The sequence below is a fragment of the Lytechinus variegatus genome, chromosome 11, assembly GCF_018143015.1.
Source record: "Lytechinus variegatus isolate NC3 chromosome 11, Lvar_3.0, whole genome shotgun sequence".
In the NCBI taxonomy this organism is placed as follows: Eukaryota; Metazoa; Echinodermata; class Echinoidea; order Temnopleuroida; family Toxopneustidae; genus Lytechinus; species Lytechinus variegatus.
The window spans coordinates 9,264,048-9,275,235 of NC_054750.1; the positions used below are offsets into that span (position 1 = coordinate 9,264,048).

At 37.3% G+C, this 11,188-nt stretch overlaps 1 protein-coding gene across 1 annotated transcript; it reads left to right on the forward strand.

The window, feature by feature from the left end:
• The first annotated feature begins 1,976 nt into the window (after nucleotides 1–1,976).
• LOC121424346 (E3 ubiquitin-protein ligase RNF170-like) lies at nucleotides 1,977–10,540 on the forward strand. The gene is made up of 5 exons (XM_041619997.1): nucleotides 1,977–2,201; nucleotides 6,705–6,988; nucleotides 8,182–8,255; nucleotides 8,952–9,065; nucleotides 9,816–10,540. The coding sequence occupies exons 1-5, from the start codon at nucleotides 2,089–2,091 to the stop codon at nucleotides 10,080–10,082; spliced, it is 852 nt and encodes a 283-aa protein (XP_041475931.1). The 5' UTR covers nucleotides 1,977–2,088; the 3' UTR covers nucleotides 10,083–10,540.
• Nucleotides 10,541–11,188: the final 648 nt, after the last annotated feature.

Below are 11,188 nucleotides of genomic sequence, written 5' to 3' on the forward strand. Positions count from 1 at the left end.
CGCGCTCGCATTGCCTGTCACAGGTGATTCATATATCTTGCTCAATATGGAGCTTAACCATAAAAGGACTGAGCTATTTGAGATGTATTGAGGACCATGATTCCCCCCCCCCCCCCCCGGCCCCCCCCCCCCCCTTCTGATCTCGACCGCCGTTCGCGCGATCGCGCCGAAATTTGGCACGGACATTCTTTTCCACATGAACTACATGTACAAGTCGGTACCAAAAAAAATCTGAAAATTACTATCATTTATTATGAATAAAATATCTAACACCCAATTTCACTTCATTTTTTTCCAGATGTCATCTTTTTAATCTAATCGAAAGGTTTCCACAAATAAAAATTGCGAAACATATTCTTTTCCTTATGTATTTCTTTTTGCTGTTTTTTATGTCTTATGTATTCTCATTTTTTTATCTTTTGTTTTTCTTTTTCTTTTATGGACTTTATTACAGACCGTTTAACAACTAAATTAAACCCTAAAATAATTAAGCAGACCAATTAGAATTAACAATGATTCATCTCTCATAGACTTTGTACACAGTTATCAGATTGGAACATCAAGTATTTTTAAGCTCGCGATTCGCGCTCGCTTTATTAATTTTTATAATAAAAATGTATTTAGAATGCCCGGATTCTAGGTCTAAATCTGAAACACGCATGCGCATGTTTATTCAGACACGCAGCTTGTTTTAAATCATTATTCAGTTTCAGATCAGAATTATCAAAATTTTCTGTTCGCGTTTTTCGCTCACATTATTAATGTACTCATCCTTTTCATGATTTACAACACATGAATAGATCGGGTGTCCCGTTGTGGAGTCTAAATCTCGATTTTTTCCGCTCGCACGCTTGCATCATTATTGTTTAGTTATAGGATGGGGGTCGGGTGTCCGGACACTTTATCTTTTTGAAGCCTTCTTTTTTGTCTGTGGATTACACCAAAAATATGAATTCATTACTTGTAATCATCTCCTATTTTGTTCTTTACAATATTTCCTAACATTTTTTACTAAAAATTGATTAAACTTCGCTTGTAAATTTTTCCAAATGACTTTCTAAAAATCGATCGTCCGGACACACAACCCGTCCGGACACACAACAACATACAGTACCTATTGTTCGCGATTATAAAAAGTGCTTGGAATTTCAATTCTGTAGGTGTCAAAATTTTTCAACTCGCTCTTCGCGCTTGCATTACTTGATTTGATTGTTGAAATATGTAACGTCTTTATGACTAATTGCAAGCAGTCCATAACGGGTCCCTTTTCGATCAGATCAAAACGTATATATGCATACACATCTTGGTCAGGATAACGAACATTGCCCAGATTGTTCAAATTTAAGGACAAAATACATAACCCGGGATACATAAAATGAAAACATTAAAAATAGCTCGCGCTCGCTCTATATGAGATTAGAGCTATATTTATTTTCATTTATAAGAACAAAGCTAAAAAAAAGTGACTATTCGGACTGCCTTGAGTTTGAAAGAAAGAAACAAACAAACAAAAACTATCTTCGAGTCGCCGATCGGGGAAAATATGGCTTTAAAAAAATTGACCCCCACCCCCTTGGTGAAGGCTGGATCCGCCCCCTTAAGTTGTTCGCGAGCAAAGCGAGCGAGAAAAAAAAGACCTTCTGTTCATGTCTGTTTATAGAAAAATAGAAGCCAGAGATCATCGCCCTTTTTCCCATCGTTTTCTCTCTTTGTTTTCTCCTTTGTTTTTCTAGGTCAAGAATTTTTGGGAGGCCCCAAGCCCCCCCCCCCCCCCCCCCCCCCCCCTCTCTCTCTCTAACATGCACAGTTGATCTATGGTTGAACATGGGATCATTGAAAGCCGTGTAACTTTTCTCTAGCAGGGGAGGTCCAGGCGGGGTCATGGGAGATGATTGGGGGAATCCCGGATTACCGGTATATCTTAGCCTTGGGATATGGGCGTGGTCGCTCCGGCCACCGCGCGCGCGCGTACATTCGTCGTCGCATTGTCATCGAAAGAAATAGGTCATCTGACTGACGCTGGCACTGAGTAGAAATCATACGAAAACTGTGATGTTTGTGTTGTGAAATATTCAATTAAGTTTGAAAATGAGCCAGCCTGAAACAGGAACTATTGTTGAAGGTATAGGAGATGAGCTGTTTCATATCTTTGGGTTAATAATCGTAGTCGCCGTGCCGTTTTTTGTCGCTTATCGAAACCGGTAAGTAGAATCTCCATCGCTCGGATGAACATCGCCTCGCCGAAGCTTCGGGCGAAGATGGTAATGCGTGTCTGGACTGAACTTCTGAAGTGTAGATCTAACTACCATTCCGCATCATGCGCGATCGCAAATACGAAATTACGATGGGTGATTTCTAATTAAAGTATAGTCACGTATTGTATTACCGGACACTATCATATTTCCGGACGCGCATAGTACTGCGTACGAAATCAATTTCATACCGTAAGACTTCCGCAGTTCAATTTCACAGATCAATTAAAAGAACAAGTTTGCACAAACAAGGCGAAAAAATCCAACTTTTACCTTATTTTTCTCTAAAATGACAGAAAATGCTTAAAATATCATATAACATAGTTTTGCATTAACAATTGATCCCAACTGATCTATTTTCTGATGGCAATACGGACCTAATTTCGGGCCTGATTCGCCGAATTTTAATCTCGTCCGCTCCATCGATCAGATCGTCGACGGCGGCTAGTTCTCAAGGTATATATCCCGGCCGTCCGTGCGCGAGGTAGAGAGCCGTCAACGATCGTCTGCGCATCGATAGAACTTGACTGAGGGGTCACGATATGAACGAGCATAAATACTGGAAAGTGCCATATCGAACACGCAATCAAAAAATTTTTTAAAAAATGAAATTAGTTAGCAAACACCAATTTATTACAAAGATCTGCTCAAAATCGATATAAGAAAGCAAACTAAAACTTAGAATTTACTCATGAGATGATATATCATGAAAAAATCACACCAACTTTTTCTTACACCATTATAATTAAGAATATTTTTACCCGTCCGTGGCGCGTCCGGAATTATGATGTAATTTGTCACGCACGAAAATAATTGTTTTTCGCGGAGGGGTATGCGGCAAGTGCGGTGCAAAGAAAACGGTTGGAAAATATAAAATAATTTCATCATATTCATAATTTTCAGAATATTTGGAATAGAAAGGTATAATTTTTCTTCATTGTATTTCCTCTAGTTGTCATTTTTAAAGCACTGAAATAAAGGTGTCCGGCAATAGGATACACTGCCATACCAGCAGGCCTACCCATTATTTATCGACCACCTAATCTTCTATAAGCATCGTATCTGCGAAAATATCAATTTTACCCAGTTTTTGTCTCAATTGTGCACAATACAGATCAGATTCCCATGTTTCGCTCAGCGACTCGAATTCAATCTGCGTATATCTCCACGAACAACGAATATGACGATTTTACATTTGCTCATCACCTGTCTTTTAAAACCGACCACCCGCACACTGCGCCTACTCTCCCGCGCGTATTGTTTGTAATAGTACGCAATAATTTTAACGCGCGCAAGGCGGTTGGTTTCAAAAGAGGTGGTCGATATGTGGTAGTCTCGCCATACGGTAGATCCAACGTTAGGCATACGGTGTTGAAATCTGGTGTTGGTGTTGTGACAACACCTATACCAGCCTCAACACCGAACCGATACTGTCATGAATATGAACACAATATACCTTGACTTTCGTAAAGCTTTTGATTCTGTTCCCCATGAGCGTCTCTTAAGAAAACTCAAAGCTTATGGAATAGCTGGCAATCTTGAGGAGTGGATTTATGCTTTACTGTGGAATCCTGACAGGACGTAGACAGAGGGTTGCCATCAATGGTCAGGTTTCAAGGTGGAATGAGGTCAAGAGTGGAAAACCGCAAGGCAGTGTCCTCGGTCCAACAGTATTTGTGATATTTATCAATGACCTGCCAGAAATAGTGAGGAGTATTGTACGGATATATGCAGACGATGCCAGGATCTTCAGAGAAATAGTCACAAATGCTGATTGTGAAACCCTGCAAGCTGATTTAGATATATGCTCATCAAATGGTCAAAGGAATGGCAGCTTCAACATCGCAAAATGTAAGTTCTTGCACATTGGCAGAAACAGTTTGCATTACAACTACAACTCAGTACAACCTAGATAATAATAATAATAATAATAATAGGCATTTATATAGCGCCATCTATCTAGAAATATTCTATTCCGAGGCGCGTTGTTATTATTATTATTACCCCGGCTTTAGCTCGAGCTGCCTCTCAGCGCTCATGCATTCAAGGAATTAATCCTGCCGGGTACCCATTCACCTCACCTGGGTCTAGTGCAGCACAATGTGGATAAATTTCTTGCTGAAGGAAATTACGCCATGGCTGGGATTCGAACCCACGACCCTCTGTTTCAAAGTTAGATGGAACCGCTCTTGAGGAAGAATCACTTCAGAAGAAAAAGACCTGGGAGTTATAATGGATTCTGGAGTGAAATTTCACACGCATGTTGCTTCAGCTGTCTTGAAAGCTAGCCGAGTAGTTTGCAATCATCATGAGAAGCTTCCTCACCAGGGATAGGGATACAATGTCAAAACTCTTCAAGGGCCTTGTACGGCCAATCTTCGAATACAGCAATGCTATATGGCACCCTAGATACAAGGCAGACATGAAGGAGATTGAGAAGGTACAAAGAAGAGCAACAAAACTCATACCATCTTTGGCAATGCTAGACTATGGAGACAGACTTCAAGCCCTAAAACTACCATCCCTGCAATACAGAATGAGAAGAGATGACATGATCCAGACTTATAAAATAGTACATGGGATCGACTGGCTTGACAAGGATATGTTCTTCTCATCTACTGTTGAGGCAACTGGAGGTCACCCCTTCAAACTCTTCCAGAATAGAAGCAGATTGGATGTTAGAATAAATGCCTTCGGAGCTAGAGTAGTTCGTGATTGGAATTCACTATACCTACTGAAGTTGTCTCTGCTCCATCTATAAACTCCTTCAAAGCCAGGCTTGATAAGTTCTGGAATGCAGAGTGGTACTGTCATCCTTGGGAATGATACAGGTACATGTACATGCACACTTGGCACTGACACTGTTCTAACAAACTTTGAGGAGGAAGATACAAAGAGTTTGGAGGAGTGATAGACCTGGAAACTCGACTGCAGACCTCTGCATTTTTCCAGTACACTGGTAATAAGGTAATGATATTACGCTGGTGTTGCCTTGGAAAAAAGACCATTGGAAAATAAGACCAAAACTAAAGAAGCTTCAGTCTAGTCTGTGTGGTTGTTACGCTGAACTCCGTGGCGTTGGCTCCACTCACCGAAGAGACCGAAGTTCACAGTCTAGTCTGTGTGGTTGTTACGCTGAACTCCGTGGCGTTGGCTCCACTCACCGAAGAGACCGAAGTTCTAACTAGATCTGTACAGCCAGGGACTCAATGGCATATATGTTTATGTATTGTCAGATAAACCAGGGAAGTGGTAGTTGCACAACAGTTGGTTTTTCCCCGTTTAGGTGCGAGCCATCTGTGTATAAGGAGAAATACAAGAATTTCAAATGTTAAAAAACTTCTCGAAACAGACAGCTGCCAGCTGTCTACGGAAAAGTTTGTGTTGAGCACTGGCGTTGAATGATGTAGAACTGTTCTATATTTGGGCTAGATATATTATTTTTAGCCTTCATTGAATAATGAAGTTTCGATACAATTCTGTTGCATGCCTTTGCAAATCACAATATTTCTGGTTATTTTCATAATTGGGCGAGACACACATCGCTTATGCCTTGTTTTTTCCTTTTAAGTTAAGTTAGAGCATTCCATTCCATTGGCCCAAGCCCTTGCAATTGCATTATTCTGCAGTTGGTTCTTCATTCTTTTGAATGGAATTTTAAGTTTGTGAAAATAAAATCAGAAAAAAGGAGGCATGCCCACAAAAGAAATATGATGGTGAAGATTCAGCTGTGAGGATTTTTTGACAAGAACCCATCGCTTTTTTAGAGCTAGTGATTTATAGAATAGATTATCTAGCCATATGAAAATATGGACTGGCAAAATTGGACAGATTTATTGAAGCATTTCATAGGACTTGGGTCCTATGTCTGGAACCTTTAGCAGAAAAAAAAATTAACATTTGATCTGGGTTTTCTCAAGATACATGCATCAAATAACAGAAATGAAAGTTAGTCGTTTGTTGTAATATTACTTTTTTAAACAATTAAAAAAAATGATCACAAAGCTTCTGGAATTCCGGTCTTGCTTTGACAAAAAACCTGTCCAGACAAATAACTTAGTGTATGCCACGTAGATAGGATTAAGGGATTAAATTTATGTAACCACTGTGGAACACCCTGTACATGCTGCAGGATTCGTCAATTTTACAAACACAATATAAACCATCGTTAACTTTTAACATATATAATTTTTTAAGTTCTGAAAAATGAACACCATTTCGTAGTCTTATTTTTATTTGCCATGCAGAGTTAGATTTATGTATTTTTAAGTGTCAATGATATGTGTCATCACTAAACATACACAAATGCATCGTGTATGAAGCAATTAGCATAATTCTTGCAGATGCCTGATTTAAAGCTGCTAAGAGAAGGAGTTCCGAAATCATGCTTACAATTCGTGTAAACCAATTACAACTAAGTTTTTTTTTATTCTGTCCTTCAAAACTTTCCAGGTTAACATTAATAGCAACTAGAGCCATACACCCAGAGAGTGAAGCCCAGGTCCAGCATACACGCACCCAGCTCGGCTACGGCAGATCAAATGACCCCGATGGGATTGCAGCCACCAATGGGCAAGCAACTGGGGAGTCAATCAGACCAGACAGTGGTGACGGGCAGAGCAGTAATGGACGACGTGGTATGAGCACCCAGCAGTATAATGGAGACGCACCTTGCCCTATCTGCCTTGAAGAGAAAGAATGCGCAGCTGAGACTAATTGCGGTCATGTGTTTTGTGGTAGGTTTCGCGTTTGATGCCTTTATATTTGGATTAGAATTACCTTTTTTTCCAGAAATAGCTTTTTATTGCATTTCCGGGGAGATGAAATTTTCATTGTCTAGTATATGTATTCCTAAAGAATGCAAAATTGCAAATTATTATGCAGACTAGCTGAGTTTAATTTTAGTACTATTTTAGAAAAAGAAAAAGAAGTTTAGTTAGGTTTGATGTTGAAATTGGGGTCATATCATTATACTCGCTTTATACCTCAGAATAAATTTCCAATCACATTTTAGGACTCTCATCATATGTTTTCAACAGCATTATGAACACCACTTGGTCATGTTTCTGTGTCTTTGAAGACAGCTTAAAAGCTAGGACCGACCTGTGGTTGATTTATTCTTCAATTCAATGTTTGGTATATATATTTAGTAAGCTGAAGATTTTGTAATAGTTCTACTAATACTTGGGTGGATTGGCATTGATTAAAGGGATGGTCCAAGCTGAAAATATTTATATCTTAATAATACATAGAGTAGAGTTCTCTGAGCAAAATGCTGAAAATTTCATCAAAATCGGATAAAAAAATAATAAAGTTATTGAAGTGTAATGTTTAGCAATATTTTGTGAAAACAGTTGTCATGAATATTCATTAGGTGGGCTGATGATGTCACATCCCAACTTTCCATTTTCTTATGTTATTACATGAAATCATAATTTTTTCATTATTTCATACTTGTGTGAATAATATGTCTCCCTTATAATTCAATGAGTTGCAGCAATAAATATCTAATGCACTAAATCAGTTGTCAATCCAATTTTTCTAGTTCTGGGAGGAAAAAATTTGAATAATCCTTATTTCATATAATAAAATACAAAAGAACAAGTTGGGATGTGACATCATCAGCCCGCCTAATGAATATTCATGACAACTGTTTTCACAAAAATATTGCTAAACTTCAAAATTCAATAACTTTGTTGTTTGTTATCTGATTTTGATGAAATCTTCTGCATTTTGCTCAGTGAATGCTACTCTATTTATTAAACTATAAATACTTTCAGCCTGGACCATTCCTTTAAAAGTAGACTAAATGATCAAATGGCAATTTAACCTCATTATTAATAGTAGACCAAATAGGTTTAGCCCATGTGGCATTAGACCATCTGAGTCGATAGCCTGCTTAAAGAACAATTTTTTTTCTTTCTTTCAGGTAACTGTTTAATTGCCTACTGGAGACATGGTACATGGCTTGGTGCTATAAGCTGTCCTGTGTGTAGGCAAATGGTAAATAAACCAAACTAATCCTACATTAAGAAATTATTAAAAAGTATCAATTTGAAGGTTGCAATCTGTGTATCAAACATTGTTTTGCTTTTTTTAATTTGTAGATGATTGATATTCTATAATTGTGAAATGTGGCTCTGCTATCAATACTGTGACTGTTTTATGTTTGAATATAGTAGTGGTAGTGGAGATTATAGAAGTAAGGAAGTAGTAGTAGTAGTAGTAGCAGAAGTAGTAGTAGTAGTAGTAGCAGTAGTAGTATTAGTAGTAGCAGTAGTAGTAGTAGCAGTAGCAGTAGTAGTAGTAGTAGTAGAAGAAGTAGTAGTTGTTTATCAATTCCATGTTTATGAGTGTAGAAAGATGAAATGAATGATCCTTTCAACAAGGCACCATTTCATCTTTCGCTATGGTCTGTTGACTGTCACATACATACAACATGAGCACTGCAAGCACAAGCGGCTTTACAGGTAGCGCCTGAGGTCTCGGCATGCGCGTACAATGGACAAAATCATATGGATCTAAAATTGCAAAATGAATTGATCCAAAATTGCACAGATAATGATGTCCCTATAAAATGGGCTGAATGATCGACATCAAATGACAGGATCTATCTAGGTGTCTTATAATATTTAATGTCATTTTCTTATCTTCATTCTGTTATCCTATATATTTTGATTTACTGTTTATGCTGTTCAGGTAACAATTATCCTACCAGTCTTCCAACAAGATGAACAGAATAGTGGTGAGGGGAGAAGAATTCTTGCAGAAATCAGGGATTATAATAGAAGATTTTCAGGAGAGCCCAGACCTGTAAGTAGAAAAATATAATTTCTAATAAACAATTCTACATTTTTCATGAGGATTTGGTGAATCAAAGAATAACAGCCTATCTGTTCAAATAATTTCCATACATTTCTTTACCCCCTTTTCTAATTTTGTTTTCAAGCATTCACCAGCTCTAAATTGCAGCACAGTAGAATATATGCACATAGTTTCTGCGCTATATAAAATCAGTATATATTATTATTTATTTGAAATAGGGCTTATTACAATTCAAATGTATAAATAAAATTCATTTAGAGAGACGGATAATGAAATAATTTTTTTAAAATCTACAACTAGATATTAATGCATTGCTCAATGAATCAATCAGTCAATCAAATAAATGATAAATGAAAAGAGGAAATAGTAAACCTATTGAATAAATGGATAGATTAATGAATAAATGGATGAGAGTGAATGAGCATTAAAGCTATGGGTAAACAGAAAGTTTTAGTCTCAATGTAATCCTTGGTTGGTAGATGTTACTGTGTGAAAAAGGGATCAGGGTTCTACTTATTCATTCTGGAGAAATTGACTGAAGCTGTTGACATGTAACAAAGAGTAATTTTGTTCTGGTTTTATCCCAATTCTTTTAAATAAATTCAGGTGCTTTCTCTCACTAAAATATATTTTGGGACTACATTTATGATAGTTGGCTGTCAATTCTATTTGTTTATACTTATTGTATCCAATTCCATAGCTCTTTCATGTGATTGTACTTTTCTTTAACTATTGTAGTTTATGGACTACATCTATGATCTTCCAACCTTGCTACGTCACGTTGCACATGACTTCTTTTCTTTCCATGGAGTTGTTTGGATGTTCCGTCTGAGGATCATTTTCTGCTTCGCAGCGGCCCTTCTCTACCTTATATCCCCTCTAGACATCATTCCAGAGGCAGTCTTTGGGGTTCTAGGACTCTTTGATGACATCTTTGTGGTCCTGATCTTGGCTATCTATGTCACAGTTATCTACAGGGGTATTGTGGCGCAAAGGATGGAATAGCACCAAGGTCGTAATAAATGAATGGTCAATTGCTGATTGGTCTACAACCGCTACGTCTACTTTCCATTTGGTCTTATCCCACACGATCTAATCCTACCTCATATACAACCAGTTAATCTACAAATTACTAGGTCTGATTGCTATTGGTCCATTTACGATTCCAGTAAGGCTCTACCTATATTTTCTAATACCTACGTTCACATTGTTATTTTTATGGTTAAATGAGCTGTTCATGAAACAAATTTTAATTTTACAAGGTAACAAAAGAAAATAGATGAAGTGATATTGGACCAACTGGGCATTGAACTGAATGATAATTAGACAAAGTTGTTATTAGACCAAGTGTAGTGTTGACCAAATGGCTTGTAGATCAAGTGAATATAAACTTAAAGGACAAGTCTACCCCGACAAAAAGTTGATTTGAATAAAAAGAGAAAAATCCAACAAGCATAACACTGAAAATTTCATCAAAATCTGATGTAAAATAAGAAAGTTATGACCTTTTAAAGTTTCGCTAAATTTCACAAAACAGTTATATGCACATCCTGGCTGGTATGCAAATGTGGAGACTATGATGTCATCCACTCACTATTTCTTTTGTATTTTATTGTATGAAATATGAAATATTCTAATTTTCTCATTATCAAGTGATGCAATGATTAATTCCTCCCTGAACAAGTGGAATTAGCATTGTTTAATACTATATGGTTCAGTCAAGTTGGTCCTTATTTTCAAATCTATAAAAAATGAAATATTGAATAATTCAAACAATAAAAAAACGAGAAATAGTGAGTGATGGACATCATCAGCTGAGTCACTTAGTTGTGCATATCACTGTTATGTGAAGAATAAGCGAAACTTTAAAATATCATAACTTTCTTATTTTCCATCCGATTTTGACGAAATTTTCAGCACTATGCTAGTTTAATTTTTCTCTATTTATTCAAGTCAGCATTTTCCTGGGGTGGACTTGGCCTTTAATGAACTATGTGATGATTGGTAGGAAGAGGATTAAGTAGCACCAGGGTCAAAGGTCATGGTTTCTGTATAATTAACTGCACCCGTTAGGAGGATCACTTCACACCAATGTCAAACATAATTGTCCT